Here is a 19,280-nt window from a genome sequence, read left to right as displayed (position 1 = left end):
TGGTGAGCATTGTATTACTCTTTAACAGAAGACAGTGACTAAAAATGCACAGCGTCGTACTTGTGGTCGAACATTATGCTTCAAAAGAACTGTGAGGAATTTTTACCGCTGCGAAACTTTCTCAGTTTTTAGATGTGCATCTTTCTATGGTCAAGCAGACATTTTTACCTGCAGTAAACGATCCTTTTTCAGCGCTTACGTATTTTTTGTGTGCCACTCTGTTGTCCTCCAAATTTTAATGTCCTTCCCGCCTATGTGTAACGTATGAGACAATTAACAGGTCTCTGGAACCAGTTAACTAGATGGAACCGGAGCTATCTGCTGTCGATTTTGCTAGCGAACCCAAAGGGCCGTTCAGGCTCAGTGGCGGTGGTACTATTGCGTACTCGTTACGTGTCTACACGATAGCAACCAATTTGGCTTACAGCACACAGAACGCTCGGACGAGACTCTCTACTTCACTTCCTTTCCCGAACGGCTTACGAGATCTGGCAAGATGTTGCTCGCAGTTGTATGCGCACATTATGACAACAGATGCGTTATCCGTTTAGCGTAGAGAAAGATGGAGAATACTTTGTGACGTTATCAGTGTGATCTCTGTCTCCATTCCGCATCGCTCAGCCGGCCGCTGTGGCCGAGCGGTTCTAGGAACTTCAGTCCTGAACCGCGCGGCTGCTACGCTCGCAGGTTCGAATCCTGTCTCGGATATGTGTGATGTCCTCAGGTTGGTTAGGTTTAAGTAGTTCTAAGTCTAGGGGACTGATGACCCCAGATGTCAACTCCCATAGTGCTTGGAGCCATTTTGAACTGCATCGCTCACTCCAAATGTTCACTTCCATTGCATGTAGGACACATGTTTCTGCTCCTAACACTCTCAACGGTAACTAACTATAGTTAATGTAGTATTTATTGTTTGCCCTACACTTTCGGATCTAAAATATCTGGACACCTATTAGTGGACATTAATATGGGGTTCATCTACCCTTCGCTTTTGTAACGGCTTGAACTCTGTTGGCGACGCTTTCAATGATGTGTGTGAATGTCTGTGGAGGAATAGTAGCTCATTCTTTCTCCAGAGCCGAAACCAGGGAAGATAGATATGCAGGACGCTAAGGTTGAGAGCTAAGTCGACGTTCAGACACATCCGAATGGCATTCCATTGTATTGAGATCGGGGTCTAGGTGAGCCAGTACATTTCATGAGTGTTATTGTTTACAAACCATTGCCCCACATAAGCTACATTATGGCAAGGTACATTCTGATGTCGATACAATCGTCGTCCGTCGTCTGCGAACTGTTCCTCTACTGTACACAGTACACAACGCTGTAAAATTTGTTCATACCCTTTCGCATTTAGCGTTTTTCTAAACAGTAGTAAGGGGACCGCACCCTAACCAAGAAAACATCTCTGTATCATAATACTGTTTCCTCTGTGCTCCACTGTTGGTACTACGCTAGTTAGCATTTACTTTCTACAGGTATTCGCCAAATCCAAGCCGTCCCATCGGATTGCCACTGAGTGTAGCGTGACTCATTACTCGTTCCAGTTATTCATTGTCCAATATGGTCACTCTTTTGATCACGTAAATGTCGCTTAGTGTTGACTGCAGATATGCGTGGCTTATGAGGAGCTACTGGAGTACTGCAGCCCATTCTTTTTAACTCCGTATACGCAGTCACTGTGCAGGTGGATTGCTGGTACGGTCCAATATGGTCACTCTTTTGATCACGTAAGTGTCGCTTAGTGTTGACTACAGATATGCGTGGCTTATGAGGAGCTACTGGAGTACTGCAGCCCATTCTTTTTAACTCCGTATACGCAGTCACTGTGACAGGTGGACTGCTGGTACGGTTGTGGAACTCACGAATAACTCCTTCCGCTGATATCACGCGATTTTTTTTTTGCAGTCACTCTCAGCAATGCTCGGCGGTGAATGTACCTCTACATGAGGTCTGCCAGATCTTGGTTTAGCTATGAATGGTTGCTCCTTCGTGTTTTCACTTTCATATCACCAACACTCGACCTGGGAAGCTTTAAAAGGACTGAAATGTCCCTGACAGATGTGACAAAGGTGACATCCAACAAGTAAAGAAGTCCATAGCCGATGTTACTGAGTTCTTCTGACTGACCCATTCTTCTATTACTTCTCTAGCGTCAACACAGCCGTCCCCGTCTGCTTTTATACTGGTCTATCCACCTCTTGTGGTGTCTAGTGAACAGTTCTGCATTACGTAGGGGTGTCTGAATACTTATGATGAGATAGTTTGTATCCTCGTAATGAACACTGCAGCGGATAAATAGCGTCGTCGCATCTTTCCAAATGTTCAAATGAGTGTGAATTTCTAAGGGACCAAACTGCTGAGGTCATCGGACCCTAATCTTACACACTACTTAAAATAACTTATGCTAAGAACAACACATACACCCATGCCCGAGGGAGGACTCGAATCTCCGGCGAGAGGTCGCATCTTTTATTTCTTGAGATAGTTAGCCTTGTGATGGTGTATGTCCGAAGATGGCGGTTTGTTCTTCCGATACGCTTCAGTTTCACTGTAAACGGGTTTTAACGTGATTTACACCATAAACGTGGTTCAGCCGAATTATGACTATACGCCTCATATGACGCGTTTCGAAATTTATCCATCATCAGATACCCTGCAGTGTTTATTAGACGTAGATATGGCGTTTCACATGCAACTTGAAACGCCAAACCTATGAGCAGTAATCGCTCCTGGATATATGATGATGGATAAATTCCAGAACGTATCATATGAGCAATAACGTTATTCATTGCCTCATGTTTGGCTTTTACCATTGCGATCCAGTCTGACTGAATGCAGAACTATTGATTAGTTTAATTCCGAGTTTGACATCGGATAACAAATTACAAAAGAAATATGTTTTTTCTGCGATCTAATTGACACTAACAATTTTCGGATTTTTTCCTATGGCTGTTTTGTGAAACCTTGCTTTTTGGCCAAAAAGTATGATTCTGGGTCAACGGAAAGTATACTATAGGTTTTGATGAGCGAGTTTGAAATATCAAAATATATGATCTACATGGCTGTATCTTCTTGTTGCACTGACTTAGGAGCTTACATCTATGAAATCGCCAAGTGCCTATACAACTTATAATGTAACATAAATTTCAACTTGATACATCAACCCGTTCTTAACAGAAGAACCGACAGATAGACAGTCATACAAATAATGGTATAAAATTTTATTTTCGTGTAAATAATTACAAATTTACAATTTTAGGACCTTTCCCTTTCGTTGTATTGTAAACTTGTCAAATTGTATGATTCTGGTCCAACGGGAAGAACCCTATAGGTTTTGATGAGTGTGTTTTTGATTGCATTGACTGAGATCCTTCAGTGTTTTACACCGCCAAGTCAGTACATGACATAAATTTTAACTTGGTACGTTTATTTGTGCACGGCATAAAAGGTTTTTAACAGTAGGACAGACAGTCAGTCAGACAGGCAGACCCTAAAAGGGGTTTCTTTCTTACAGCTTGAGATACGGTAACCCTAAACGTGAAGAATTTTCTGTCATTAGTAAAAGCAGTTACAATTCTAAGTTGTCTTCGATAAGCGGGCACGTACATTAACGAAGTCTACGCTTTAGAAATAACTTAGGCTGTGTTTTCAGAGCTATTAATTACTGTTGGAAATCTGGGTACTGTGCTTCTGCAGAGGCCGTGTGCATTCGACCAATTACGGATATTACTGTTGTGTTACGACTAGAGAGAACATTCCATTAGCGTAATCAACAGCTAATATTATCATTAAGAACAAGCAACTAAGCCTATGATCGCTATGAATGTAAGCACTGATCTGAGGAAGTCTATACACATTGGCAAATTTCTCGGGAAGCAGCATTCTGATTCTGTGTGCTTGTTCCGTTGCTTTTACTGTGTAGACATACCATACAAACAAGTGCTAGGCGCTCTACTGGGCGCAGACTTCATGTGGGAACAATTTAACTATAGGAGGAGGAGATTGGTGTTTAACGTCCCGTCGACAACGAGGTCATTAGAGACGGAGCACAAGCCCGAATTAGTTAGGGATGGGGAGGGAAATGGCAGGGTCCTTGCGAAGGTACCATCCCGGTATTTGCCTTAAGCGTTTTAGGGAAAACCACAGAAAACCTAAATCAGGATGGCCCGGACGCAGGTTTTTAACCGTCGTCCTCCCGAATGCAAGTCCAGTGTGCGAGCCACAGCACCACTTTGCTAGGTAACAGTTAAATTCAAAGGGACCGCATGTTTGCGGTATGTGGAAAAATGTGGCTGTTGATTATTTACGTTATTAGAGATTCTGTATCTACAACTGTACTCTGTAAAGCACCGTGATATGTGTGGCAGAGGGCACATATTACACTAGATTCACTCCTCGTCTCTCTCTCTCTCTCTCTCTCCCTCTCTCCCTCTCTCTCCCTCTCTCCCTCCGCCCCTCCTCACCATATAGAGTCCTCCTATTAAAGAACATTAAATGTGTAACCAAATAAAAGACAAAATCCAATAAATAGAGACGATTCAGTATTTATTGATCACATATAACACAAAAAAGTGTTAAAAATGATTTTTAGAGAACAAAACAATTACATACACATGAGCCAAAACATTGTGACCACCTGTTTATAGCTTGTTTGTCCTTCTTTGGAACGAAATTTGTCACTGATTCTGCCTCTCACGGTTCCGACAGTTTGTTGGTAAATTTGTGGAAGTAAGTGGCAATAGGGCTAACGGCCTTGCCGCAGTGGTTCCTGTCAGATCATCGAAGTTAAGCGCTGCCGGGCTGGGCTAGCACTCGGGTGGATGACCGTCCGGTCTGGGGAGCGCTGTCGGCAACCGGGGTGCACTCAGTGCTTGTGAGGCAAACTGAGGAGCTACTTGATTGAGAAGTAGTGGCTCCGGTCTCGTTAACTGTCATACACGCGGGAGAGCGGTGTGCTGACCACATGCCCCTCCATATCCGCATCCAGTGATGTCTTTGGGCTGAAGATGACACGGCGGCCGGTCGGTACCATTGAGCCTTCCAAGGCTTGTTCGCACTGAGTTTATGTGGCATTAGGTGTCTACGCACAGACCGCGTGATACGCGTAAATAACGGGCCCCTGGTAATATGCGTACTCGGTGTGGCGCACGATAGGTACCCAGATGTGTTCCACAGGATTTACATCTGGCAAATTTGGTCGCCGAGACATGAGCGTGATGTCACTGTAGCACGGTTATATCTCCAGGACACGGACGATTATACTGCTGAACGACAACATCGCCGCCTGGGAAGACATCAAGAATGGAGGGATACAGCTGGTTCGCAGCTGCCAGCGTGTCTTCGATTACTACCACACATCCCATGCAAGCGCAGGAGAATGTCTTCCGTGGCATAATACTGTTCCCACCAGACTATGTCCGTGCCCCACTGCACGTTTCGAGCCGCCGTACACCTCGATGACGACGTTTGTGGAGACGACCATGGAACTAGTGTTGGAAAAATGTGATCCAACCGAAGAGCCGACACTGTAGGGTGTCACGCAAATCCAACACCTTCCGTGAAACCCATGACATGATAAGCAATTCCGGCAGTATGTCACATAGCACGGAATAAATCCTGTCATTAAATTAACCCAAGTAATACGATCACGAGTGAGCAAATGGAATACCACAGACTAACACAAGAACGCCTAAATGCATTTCATACCTTCCCACCGTGAAACAGACGCAGTTCCGAGGGGAGAAACGAGAACAGAAGCCGAGAGCAGAACCGTGTTAAGCTAGAAGGCCCTACGATAAGGGATGGACACCCAAGTCGCCAGCCAACCGCCAATATCACCCCCAGCCCATGTTAAAAGATAGAGCCCTCCAGAAGAACAGTATAGATCTTACGATAACACTTAAAGGGCCACACCAGATGCAAGTTTTAGCGTGAGACTTTTTCGCGTCTCTGTTAAGTAGCAAACATTAAAAACATTGCCCCACCACGAAAACTATAACGTTTCTCACTGGATAGACAGAATTTTTGTAGGCGGAGCTTAAAGTTAACATTGAGACCCTGATTGGTCAGTTGAAAACACAGCCAGATAGATTTTTTTAAAACCAACTTCAGCAAATTGTAGTAAAGAGAAGTTAGAGAGGAGTTGGTTCCGAGACGGCGAGCTGTGTGGAGCTGCGCCGCCCGCCGCCCCCTGACGCTGCCTAAACACCGTCAAGATAATGAATGCACGCGATGCCGCATAACAGCGCATAATGCTTCACTCAGAACTGCAGACGTCTCATCTGTTACACCCCCTTTTTACGTAATACTAGTGTCGATCGTCAATTAAAGATCATGGTATTCAAATTTGCCACTTGAACTTAAAATCTGAAACGCGATGATTTTTCTGTTATATAATTATTGAGAAGGCACATCAGCCACTGTAACTTACGACAAGTTAAATAAGTAATTAAAGATAATTGAGGGTCACTGTAGATCATTTGGATAGTTTTCGCTTTTATGAAACTTGACTTAAACCTAGATTATAGATGTGATATGGCATAGGTCATCCTTCGATCCATTTTAGAACTTGGAAACCCAATCAGGGAATATTCGTTCACATTTTTGTTGAATACAGTTGGCTTTTATCATCCTGTATTAAAATATATCCTTTTAGGAATAGTGCAATTTATAAACAATGTTTTGTGAGTAGAATAAAATTTCCAATGGTAAACTTAACTGCTTTTTCGACGTTATTTTAGCAGCTAACTAAAAATAGGAAAGCCTTGAGCCCCTTCCACTAAATTTAGTTAGTATTAAGATTCTTTTACAGGGAGTGCAGTGGAGCTGACGCTGAAATCATTAAGTATTTGATTATATCATCGCTAGTCTCACTGAACTCTTCTGAACTCTACATGTCATGTGTGGTCTGGCGCCTCCTTCCCAGCAACAGGTTCCAGGTTCAAACTAGTCAATTCCCTAAAAAACAGGCTCAGAGCGTCGTTGCGCGAAAGTGGTAGGGAGACACGACTTAGAACAAACAGACACCACGCAGAATGTTAGAACACGTTTCCATTGATGGACGGTCGAAACCCGATGGCCTAGTGCCCACTGCAACCGTAATTGACGATATCGTTGCATCAACATGTGAACAAGTAGTGGTGGTCTGTTGCGGAGACCATTTTCAAAAATGTACGATGAACGGTGTGCTCCTAAACACCTGTGCGTTCTTTATGACTGTGCTCTTTCGGCAGAGGTACTACAGATCATCATCTATCCAACTTTACAGAGCAGACAAGCGTTCCTGTGAAGAGTCACGGACGTCCAACAATTTAGCGCCTAGTGGTGGTTGTATCGTCCCTATACCTCTTTCCGTACGTGGTCACAACAGTATCACGTGAATATTCGACTGGCTTCGCCGTTTTGGAGATACTTGTTCACAGGCTTTGCGTAATAATACTCTGTCCTCTGACAAAGTCGCTTATGTCAGTGGATTTCCCCATTTGCAGCCCACATCTTCGCTAACGTGATCCTCACCCGTCTCTGCTACGCTTACATACTTCTTGTTGTGAACATAGTTCCGCGTAGGCAGCGCGTACACAACTTTCCCACTAGAGCACGCCCCGCTAAGCACAACAACGCAAGCGCAGCGCTCGTCCGTCTCCGCACTACGAGATGGCGCTTTCTTACAGACGGTCCAAATTCTGCTTCCACCGATCAACGTATTAATATGTCTCGCAGCCAATGAAATTGCTGCTAACGTAGAACCTTTTCTCCTCGCGGATCACACTCACGCAGTGATACCTGAACGCTCGAGGTATTATAACGAGTGCACAGACCTCCGATTAGTCAGTCTGCATTAGCCTGTAGTCAAGTTTCGGTCTGCGCCTAATAAGATTACCATATTCCTGTACATAGCCATGGAGATAAATGAATAGACACTTTGTCAAGTATCAGAGATATGTGAGAATAAGATTAACGTACCAAGACCAAAGGAACTTGTGATTGTCAATTGTAAATAGCTTCCAGAACCAAGTTAAGTTATTTCTATGCTTGTTATTATTTTAATAAATGTGTGTGAAAATTAATCAAGTTCTGTTTAAAGTTGGTCACCGTCAATCTGCTACTCTAAGCGTGCAAGTGGCATTTCTATCGTCTGACCTAACAGCAGAAGATAAACACGCCACGATAAGACCACGAGACATATTGCTGACACTCGCCTACTTCGTTAGAGCGACAACTCAAATAATCTGATGGTGTGTGTACCGAAGGTCTTACAGTACTGACACTACACTTTTCATAGAGCGGTACGTGCCCGCAACGTCACCGAGCGGCATCCACGTAGTAGGCAGTAGTCATAATGTTTTGGCTTAGCAGTGTATAAGCATGGAATAAACAGTTTTCGTTAACCTCTAAGAACAGGTATTTGTAATGTATGATCTATTGTCTTCTTTTCTGTAAGAATGTACAAGGATTACCCTTGCTCTATCTGTGATCGAAGTTAGTAACACTGTATACGAAATGCTATGTCAGCGTCTGGTATTTCGAAAATACTCCAAATATTTGTGTTAAATATTCACCTTGTATTAATTTAAGTAATATCAGCATCCTCCTCCAGGTAAAATATGCAAGTTTTTACAGATTTTCAGTACAACAGCAGCTGTTAATACTAGCATCGATGGTATCGTGGATTCAGAGCGTAAAAACACGCCACCATTACGAGAATAATTAAAATTTCCATAAATATAAAAAGAAGCGCTCACTTACTGTGAATGAAAAGTAGTAATTCCGATCTGCATTATCTTTCTGAATAATAGTTAAGCAATTTAAGGTGATTTTTCAATTTAAGGTGGTTTACCAAATTTACTCGCAACAGCCTTTGGCCAATACTGAATTAACGAAAGAACAGTCCACGACAGACACATTTTCACTCATCAAAGTACTCGTTGCCTAGAATTAATGATAGAAAGTAAATAAATTAATTTCAGATATAACCCTCCCTGTCATTTTAGGTAGGGAAGAGAATAAACATAGCTGCAGAACTATTTGAGAAAGTTCAGTGAATGTTATTGTGGGTATGAATGGAATGAAGCGCACAAGTAATCAATAAACCATCTAAATTAGTGCCAGTCTAGTAGTCTTCAAGTGCAGCTGCTATGGTCGCAGGTTCGAATCTTGCCTCGGGCCTGGATGTGTGTGATGTCCTTAGATTAGTTAGGTTTACTTAGTTGTAAGTCTAGGAGACTGATGACCTCCGAAGACCCCTAGAGCTTAGAGCCATTTGAACAATTTGATTTGAAGTCTTCAAGTTCGCTGGACTAAGGAGTAACGGTTCTGATAACAATTAACTACAAATTTATCGGAACTTTGCAAAACCTCCTGAAAGCCTTTTTAAACGTTTTCCCATGCATTTATGATATGCAAATTGCATACAGATGAATCTATGTACAAAGACTGGAAGGGCGAAATGTTCACCCAAGAATATATTTGTTGTAGCAGGCTCCTAAATTGTTGTTTATAAACATTTTCTGTCTTAATTAATATTTTATTGCATTTTTCAGATACTTTCCCTGATAATTTGTGTACAGAACTTGTAATTTAAATCTTGTAAATGAAATAATTTTGATTTTACGCTGCTAATACAATGATTCGTTTTGTTGTCTAACTGAATATTGTGATAACTGGACAAGTCCGGATGATCAGCTACTTTATATCGAATTCTAGAGCACAATAAAAAAAATATCAGCCAGAGTCTTAGTTTTTCTATTTATTCCTATTCACTAATCTTCTGTATCACCACGTTTCAAAAGCTTCTGATCTCTTCTCGTCTAAACGGTTCACCATAACTGTTTCTCTTCAGTAGAAGGGTACAGTTCAGACTAGTATCTTCATAAAATACGCAACAGCATTTAAATTTATATTCGATGTTAACAAATTTCCCTTTTTCAAGGATTCTTTTTTTGCTATAGTCAGTCTTCTTTTATATAGTGTATACTTCAGCTATCATCGGCTGTTTTGCTACCGAAGAAGCAAACCTCTTTCTCTACTTTTAGGGCAGCATTTCCTAATCTCATTCTCTCAGCTTCGTCTGATCTATTTCGACTACATCCATTATGCTTATTCTTACTTCTGTTGATAATAATCTTATATCCTTTTTTTCAGTATAAGTTTAAACACCCAACCGGTTGCACATAACCATTAGGTTCATTGACCTAAGTTACGATACCTACTAGGAGTTCCTTCATCAGAATAAACAGTTGTTAAATCGTAAAATTACATTGATAAAAAGCAATAGTCCGAGTTTAGAGCAGCTATGCTCAACTCAAAGCTGCTCCAAGTTCTGACTATTGCTTGTTAGCAATGCAATTTTACGACTTAGCAACTGTTCATTCTGATGAAAACACCCCTAGTAGGCGCCGAAACCTAGGTCAATGAACCTAATGGTTATGTGAAACAAGTTGGCTGTTTAGTCTTGTATCGAAACTGCTATACGGTTGCTAAATAACAGCCATGATCAAAACTGTATTTTAAATTATTTTTCCAAGACAATATCTACTTCTTTCAAATGCTCTTCCACGTTCTTCGCCGTCCCTGGCAGAATTACGGCATCATCGGGAAATCTCTAAGTTTTAATCTCTTCTCCCTGAACTTTAATTCCCTTTTCAAATTCCCACTAGGTTTCCTTCGATAGCCACCATGCTGAAAATAGTTATTATTTTCGTGTTGTGGGCTCGGCTCTGAGCACTATGAGACTTAACATCTGAGGTCATCAGTCCCCTAGAACTTGGACGTACTTAAACCTAACTAACCTAAGGACATCACACACATCCATGACAGAGGCAGGATTCGAACCTGTGACCGTTGCGATCGCGCGGTTCCAGACTGTAGCGCCTAGAACCGCTCGGCCACTCCAGCCGGCTCGTGTTGTGGAAATACGTTCGAAGTTCATGTATAAGCCATCCATAAAGTCTCGCTATCATTTACAAAAATCGTAAGTTGGAAACTAATACAGTTAGAGCACCGTCGTCTGTTTTAAAACGCTTAGCAGCTCTCAATGTGAACTTTGGTGAACTGCGCGCTGCATTGCAACAGCATAGAATGCTATAACTCCGGAAATTCTAGCAGAAGTATGGAATGAGCTTCACTATCGGCTGGATGGTCTTATGAAATGAAAAATTTCATATTAAAGGTAATAGTAAGAAGACCGCAAGGTTGTGGTGCACCTTCGTAGCAGAGTGGTAAACTCAACAGACCTTCATGCAGGGGACCTGGGTTTGATTCCCGCAACTGTCAGGGATTTTTCCTTTGTGAGAGTACTGGACCGGGGTGCAGTAAACCTTGTGATGCCACCTGAGGGCCCCCTGATTGAGAGGTAGCGGCTCCATGTTCCGAAGGTCGATCCTGATCGGGTGTGCGGTGTGCTGACTTCAAACGCTTCTATGCCGCATCCTATGATGAATATCTCATAATGACACGGCGGTCAATCGACAGTCACGTGTTCTTCGTGGCCTGATTACAGGATTACTCTCTTCCGTAAGCCAAGACCGTATGCATATACAGGTAACATACACTCCTGAAAATGGAAAAAAGAACACATTGACACCGGTGTGTCAGACCCACCATACTTGCTCCGGACACTGCGAGAGGACTGTACAAGCAATGATCACACGCACGGCACAGAAGATACACCAGGAACCGCGGTGTTGGCCGTCGAATGGCGCTAGCTGCGCAGCATTTGTGCACCGCCGCCGTCAGTGTCAGCCAGTTTGCCGTGGCATACGGAGCTCCATCGCAGTCTTTAACACTGGTAGCATGCCGCGACAGCGTGGACGTGAACCGTATGTGTAGTTGACGGACTTTGAGCGAGGGCGTATAGTGGGCATGCGGGAGGCCGGGTGGACGTACCGCCGAATTGCTCAACACGTGGGGCATGAGGTCTCCACAGTACATCGATGTTGTCGCCAGTGGTCGGCGGAAGGTGCACGTGCCTGTCGACCTGGGACCGGACCGCAGCGACGCACGGATGCACGCCAAGACCGTAGGATCCTACGCAGTGCCGTAGGGGACCGCACCGCCACTTCCCAGCAAATTAGGGACACTGTTGCTCCTGGGGTGAGCGCCACAATCAGGACTGCATACGACCGAGGCACACAGGGCCAACACCCGGCATCATGGTGTGGGGAGCGATCTCCTACACTGGCCGTACACCTCTGGTGATCGTCGAGGGGACACTGAATAGTGCACGGTACATCCAAACCGTCATCGAACCCATCGTTCTACCATTCCTAGACCGGCAAGGGAACTTGCTGTTCCAACAGGACAATGCACGTCCGCATGTATCCCGTGCCACCCAACGTGCTCTAGAAGGTGTAAGTCAACTACCCTGGCCAGCAAGATCTCCGGATCTGTCCCCCATTGAGCATGTTTGGGACTGGATGAAGCGTCGTCTCACGCGGTCTGCACGTCCAGCACGAACGCTGGTCCAACTGAGGCGCCAGGTGGAAATGGCATGGCAAGCCGTTCCACAGGACTACATCCAGCATCTCTACGATCGTCTCCATGGGAGAATAGCAGCCTGCATTGCTGCGAAAGGTGGATATACACTGTACTAGTGCCGACATTGTGCATGCTCTGTTGCCTGTGTCTATGTGCCTGTGGTTCTGTCAGTGTGATCATGTGATGTACCTGACCCCAGGAATGTGTCAATAAAGTTTCCCCTTCCTGGGACAATGAATTCACGGTGTTCTTATTTCAATTTCCAGGAGTGTATGTACCCTTTCAAAATCGGATGGTTCTTTCGAAGGTAAAATCTTGCATAAATTCTATGCATAATTCAACATTCAGTTCTATCTTCATTCACGCAGACGATATAGTCTACTGATATCCGACCTTTTTTGAAACTGCCTGTATGTTCATTAGTCTACATACAAATCGTAAAAGGACACCATTTTTCAGAAATCAAGACTTACTTATCGGAAAGGAAAAGCAAAGGAGCACCACGATCTACATCTACATCTACATCCATACTCCGCAAGCCACCCGACGGTGTGTGGCGGAGGGTACCCTGAGTACCTCTATCGGTTCTCCCTTCTATTCCAGTCTCGTATTGTTCGAGGAAAGAAGGATTGTCGGTATGCCTCTGTGTGGGCTCTAATCTCTCTGATTTTATCCTCATGGCCTCTTCGCGAGATATACGTAGGAGGGAGCATTATACTGCTTGACTCCTCGGTGAAGGTATGTTCTCGAAACTTCAACAAAAGCCCGTACCGAGCTAGTGAGCGTCTCTCCTGCACAGTCTTCCACTGGAGTTAATCTATCATCTCCGTAACGCTTGCGTTATTACTAAATGATCCTGTAACGAAGCGCGCAGCTCTCCGTTGGATCTTCTCTATCTCTTCTGTCATTGCATTTCCTTAGGATTCTTCCAATGAATCTCAGTCTGGCATCCGCTTTACCGACGATTAATTTTATATGATCATTCCATTCTAAATCACTCCTAATGCGTACTCCCAGATAATTTATGGAATTAACTGCTTCCAGTTGCTGACCTGCTATATTGTAGCTAAATGATAGGGATCTTTCTTTCTATGTATTCACAGCACATTACACTTGTCTACATTGAGATTCAATTGCCATTCCCTGCATCATGTGTCAATTCGCTGCAGATCCTCCTGCATTTCAGTACAAGTTCCCATTGTTACAACCTCCCGATATACCACCGCATCATTCGCAAAAAGCCTCAGTGAACTTCCGATTTAATCCAGAAGGTCATTTATGTATATTGTGAATAGCAACGGTCCTACGACACTCACCCGCGGCACACCTAAAATCACTCTTACTTCGGAAGACTTCTCTCCTTTGAGAATGACATGCTGCGATCTGTTTTCTAGGAACTCTTCAATCCAATCACAAAATTGGTCTGATAGTCCATACGCTCTTACTTTGTTCATTAAACGCCTGTGAGGAACTGTATCGAATGCCTTGTGGAAGTCAAGAAACACGGCATCTACCTGTGAACCCGTGCCTATGGCCCTCTGAGTCTCGTGGACGAATAGCGCGAGTTGTGTTTCACACGACCGTCTTTTTCGAAACCCATGCTGATTCCTACAGAGTCTCCAGAAAAGTAATTATACTCGAACATAATACGTGTTCCAAAATTCTACAACTGATCGATGTTAGAGATATAGGTCTATAGTTCTGCACATCTGTTCGACGTCCCTTCTTAAAAACGGGGATGACCTGTGCTCTTTCCCAATCCTTTGGAACGCTACGCTCTTCTAGAGACCTACGGTACACCGCTGCAAGAAGGGGGCAAGTTCCTTCGCGTACTCTGTGTAAAATCGAACTAGTATCCCATCAGGTCCACCGGCCTTTCCTCTTCTGAGCAATTTTAATTGTTTCTCTATCCCTCTGTTGTCTATTTCGATATCTACCATTTTGTAATCTGTGCGACAATCTACAGAAGGAACTAGAGTGCAGTCTTCCTCTGTGAAACCACTTTGGAAAAAGACATTTAGTATTTCGGCCTTTAGTCTGTCATCCTCTGTTCCAGTACCATTTTGGTCACAGAGTGTCTGGACATTTTGTTTTGATCCACCCACCTCTTTGACATAAGACCAAAATTTCTTAGGATTTTCTGCCAAGCCAGTACATAGAACTTTACTTTCGAATTCATTGAACGCCTCTCGCATAGCCCTCCTCACACTACATTTCGCTTCGCGTAGTTTTTGTTTGTCTGCAAGGCTTTGGCTATGTTTATGTTTGCTGTGAAGTTCCCTTTGCTTCCGCAGCAGTTTTCTATTTCGGTTGTTGTACCACGGTGGCTCTTTTCGATCTCTTACGATCTTGCTTGGCACATACTCATCTAACGCATATTGTACGATGGTTTTGAGCTTTGTCCACTGATCCTCAACACTATCTGTACTTGAGACAAAACTTTTGTGTCGAGTCGTCAGGTACTCTGAAATCTGCCTTTCGTCGCTTTTGCTAAACAGAAAAATCTTCCTACACTTTTTAATATTTCTATTTACGGCTGAAATCATCGATGCCATAACCGCTTTATGATCGCTGATTCCCTGTTCTGCGTTAACTGTTTCAAATAGTTCGGGTCTGTTTGCCGTTGCGTGGCTGTGCACCCCCTCTGCGTTGGGAAACCTGTGCAGGTAAACAGGAGCGTGCATGTGAGGCAGCAGATGCGATGTAATAGACGAGCTGCTGGAAATACGAAACGTCAACGCGACGTTCTTGGACGTCAGTAGCGCACGGATGCGACGATGCGGCGCTCGCAACTGACTGCGGAGCTTAGGTCGCTATCAATAGAGGCGGCTGAGGCTGCGTGCGCGTCCAGGAAGTAGGCAGTGTGGCAGGGGGGGGGGGGGGGCGGGGGAGTGGCGACAGCTACTGTGGCACCGACTCCATCCCAGCCGGAGGGTTCACGGGCCACTGCGGACATTGTGCGCGCCGCGCCGCCCCTGCGCTTCCCAACACTGCTATCTGCACCTCAGAAACACACCAGCCGGGAAACACGACCCAGCCATACGTCCCCGCCTCCTCTCCCCCCCCCCCCCCCACACACACACACTTACACAGGGTGAGAAGGATGTAAAGGAGGGAAGAGGGGAGACTGAGGTAAGAAAGAAACAGGAGAGGGGTAGAAGGAATGATGGGGTTAGTTTTGTGGGAATTAACTGGATAAGGGAAGGGAGAGACAGAAGAAGAGAAAAAAGGATGGACAGAGAGGAAAGGTGGTAGAAAGGTAGGTGGAATGAGAGAGGGGGATAGAATGAGAGAGATAGTAGGATTGAGAGAGAGGGAAGGAATGAGACAGGTGGAAGAAGTGAGAGGGTGTGAAGCAGTTGGGGTAGGAGAAGTGAGAGAAGTGAAGCAGTGTGGGGGGAGAAGTGAGAAAGAGTGAAGCAGTGGAGGGGGAGGGGGGAAGGAAGGAGTATAGAAAAGCAAGGAGCCTGTGAGAGAAATGGAAGGGGGAAGCAGTGACAGAGGGGGAACTATTCAGAAAGTAGAAAGATAGCTGGAATGAGAGAGATGGTAGGATTGAGAGAGAGGGAAGGAGTGAGACAGGTGGAAGAAGTGAGAGGGTGTGAAGCAGTTGGGGTAGGAGACGTGAGAGAAGTGAAGCAGTGTGGGTGGGAGAAGTGAGAAAGAGTGAAGCAGTGGAGGGGGAGGGGGGAAGGAAGGAGTATAGAAAAGCAAGGAGCCTGTGAGAGAAGTGGAAGGGGGAAGTAGTGACAGAGGGGGAAGTATTCAGAAAGTGGTGTAAGAGAGGGAAGGAGTAAGAGGGAGGAAATCAGTGTGAGTGTGCAAGAAAGAGAGGAAGGAAAAAATGATGACAAATGTTTGAGAAGGAGTGAGTAAGAGTGACAGTAAGAGGGACATAGTGAGAGATGAATGGGTGAGAGAATAAGGGGAAAGGTATGTGAGGGAGAAAATGGGTCTAGAGAGGGTGATGGAGAGGTGAAAGGTGGAAGTTTAGTATAAGAGATATTGAGAAAAAGGTTGGAGATTGGGAAATGTCAGTGACGGGATGAGCTGGGGTAGGGAAAAGCGACTGTGGGAGGATGACAAGAGAAGGCTGGGATAAAAGAAGGAAGGAAATAATCGAGGGAGGAATGGAAGAAGCAGGACAGAGTAATGGGGGTTTGGGTAAAAGGAGGGGGGGATAGTGATGGATGGAATGATACGAGTTGAGTGAGGGTATGACATTGAGTGATAGAGAGAGGGCAATAACAATGAAGGTACGAAATAAATTATGAGGCTTAGGAGGAAATGCCTAAAGGAAAAGTCGCGGGAAGGAGAAATGGAGAGTTGCAGATAGTGATGGAGAATAATGTTGGGGGAGAGGGTGGGCGAATAGGAAGGGGCAAGAAAGTGTGTGATGGAATTGAGGGAATTGGCGGGCAGAGAAGGAATGGAGCCAGGGCTGGATAAGAACAAAGGCAATGAGGACTGAGGCGTGTAAAATAAGTTGGGAGAGACAGAAGAGAGAAGGAAGGGGACGGTGGGTGGCAGGGAGTACCTGTGTTTGAAATGAGGACATTATCATTGTGATCTAGCGATCAAAATACTGTTATAAATATCAAAAACATATGGCTTCATCTCGCAGTACTTTTATTAAAATATACACGGCTTCAATGTCTTATGCCCTATCGTCAGATATAAAATTTTTGACAGCGAAAAAGCACATAAGTGTGAATGGTAATGTCACAAGCAGCAGACTCCAAAGTAACTGATCCTAACTGAACTCTAGTTGTTCCAGTGGGCTGAAAGCCTGAACGTGAACAACCACAGTGAAGTCCCTTGAGGTGAAATTTCGTATAGCAAAAGCTGACGGCGTTTACTGGTAATGTGGGCATATGATCAGAAAAGCAAACCTTTCAAAGTGATACAAAGTGCAGCTGCTGCATCCCGTTTATATTTCGAGCAAATGTTGCAGTCGTTGTTGAGTTCGGAATAAAAAAAATTAAATGTTAATAAGGGAAGCGAAACTAGTTTTTATTCATGTACCTAAAAGGACCACTGTTTAATGGGGACCACAATGATTAATTAGCTGAATTTATATAAACAACATGCACCAGGTCGACAGTTGAGACACACACACACACACACACACACACACACACACACACACACACTGACGCCGCATTCAACTACGCGGAGTGGTTAACCCGGCTTACCTTGGGTGCCCCTATCTCCCGGGTCGATATGCCCATCTTCTCGTGGTGTCTGAGCTGCACCGGGTAGATGATCTGGTAGTAGTGTGCACCGATGTTGCGTACCAGCTCTTGGTTCTGCCGGAATTCGCGCAGCAGTCTCTCCACCTCACCTGAAACACAGACCATTCACCTCAGTTTCTGCTGGTTCCCACCAGTGCATCTCTTATGCGCTGCGGAAAACAAAAGAGCGAAAGCAAACCGATAAACTCTATCACTCTTTTCCGAACACTTGCAGTTTTCAAAATCTCTTTGCACATATTAAAAAAATCCAAGATTAAGACAAGCAGTTCAACAGGTATATTTTAGAAATATTTTCCTAGAATCACGAGTCTATATTTGGTGTCGATGGAACAACAGAACTTTTAAACATCCTTTCACCTCCTTAGCGCCTGCCGTTTGAACAATTCTATCTTAGCAGCTCTGCATACTGACCTTGACAGGGCGTTCGCTACCGTCCAATTACCCGTGTCAGCCAAAGTCATATGGCGTTATTCGGATGTAGTAAGGAGCGCATTGTGGTCAACAAGCCGTTGTCAGTTTGGTTCAAATGGCTCTAAGCACTATGGGAGTTAATATCTGAGGTCATCAGTCCCCTAGAACTTAGAGCTACTTGAACCTAACTAACCCAAGGACGTCACGCACATCCATGCCCGAGGCAGGATTCGAACCTGCGACCGTAGCGAAATGCCGCTATTGATGAGGATACCTTATGTCGCAGACGTTGAACTGCTCTCGACAATAAAAGTTCAAATAAAATAATTTATCTGGGCCAGTCACTTTTTATTTTCTCCCACGACTAGTTTCGAGAGTTTATACTCGCATTTTCAGGTCGAAAATAGCGATAACTTGTTTAATGTGTACCAGCTGGGTGAAGTTAGTTGTTTGTTTTGCTTTCATTTTGCTACAACAGGTATAACAGGCACTTGTTATCGTCATATGGCACTAAGATTATCCATTTGAAATGGTGACGGAGTTTCTTACAATCAGTTCCTGTGTACAGAACCCTGCAGTTCGTCATAAATGAAAATTTTTTCTTGATTTTTCACACACAAAGACGAACAAACAATATAAACGCATCAAAGATTGTAGCGATGTAAAGATATGGTACACTTAGTTTATCTATTTTATTTCATGTTACTGTCATATATTTTGCAACATAATACTTTTACAAGATGTTGTGAAGAAAGCAATAATATTATAATTGCTATATGTATCTCTGATCTATAAACCAGCTATGAGTGATCTCTGAGGCAAAGAACCATATGCTACAATCTTTGGTGCTTTTATGTTATAGGTTCGTGTTTCTTCGTGAAAAAGGAAGTAAAAAATGTTCATTTATGACGAACTATAGGGTGCTGTACACTCGAGCAGATTGTAATTAACTCCATCACCATTTCAAATGTATAATCTTAGTGCCAATGGCGTTAACAAGTGCTGTTATACTTTTTGTACCAAAATGAAACCAAAACAAAGAACTAGCTGCGTCCAGCTGGTACATACTCGTATGCTACAATATATCGCTGTTTTTCGCCTGAAGATGAGAGTACAAACAGTCGAAAAGCGTCATGG

The 19,280-nt window shown here is 44.0% G+C and overlaps 1 protein-coding gene across 1 annotated transcript in view; it reads right to left on the bottom strand.

Annotated features, from left to right (window-relative positions):
• LOC126354274 (disintegrin and metalloproteinase domain-containing protein 22-like) overlaps nt 1–19,280 on the bottom strand; it is a 901,625-nt gene that overhangs the window by 688,714 nt on the left and 193,631 nt on the right. The window contains exon 2 of the mRNA XM_050003815.1: nt 17,673–17,821. Coding sequence (XP_049859772.1) covers nt 17,673–17,708 — 36 coding nt within the window. The 5' untranslated portion in view covers nt 17,709–17,821. The remainder of the gene's footprint in view (nt 1–17,672; nt 17,822–19,280) is intronic.

This window comes from Schistocerca gregaria, chromosome 3, assembly GCF_023897955.1.
Source record: "Schistocerca gregaria isolate iqSchGreg1 chromosome 3, iqSchGreg1.2, whole genome shotgun sequence".
Classification (NCBI taxonomy): Eukaryota; Metazoa; Arthropoda; class Insecta; order Orthoptera; family Acrididae; genus Schistocerca; species Schistocerca gregaria.
The sequence above is the reverse complement of the archived record's forward strand: the minus strand, read 5'-3'. Positions and strand labels throughout refer to the sequence as shown.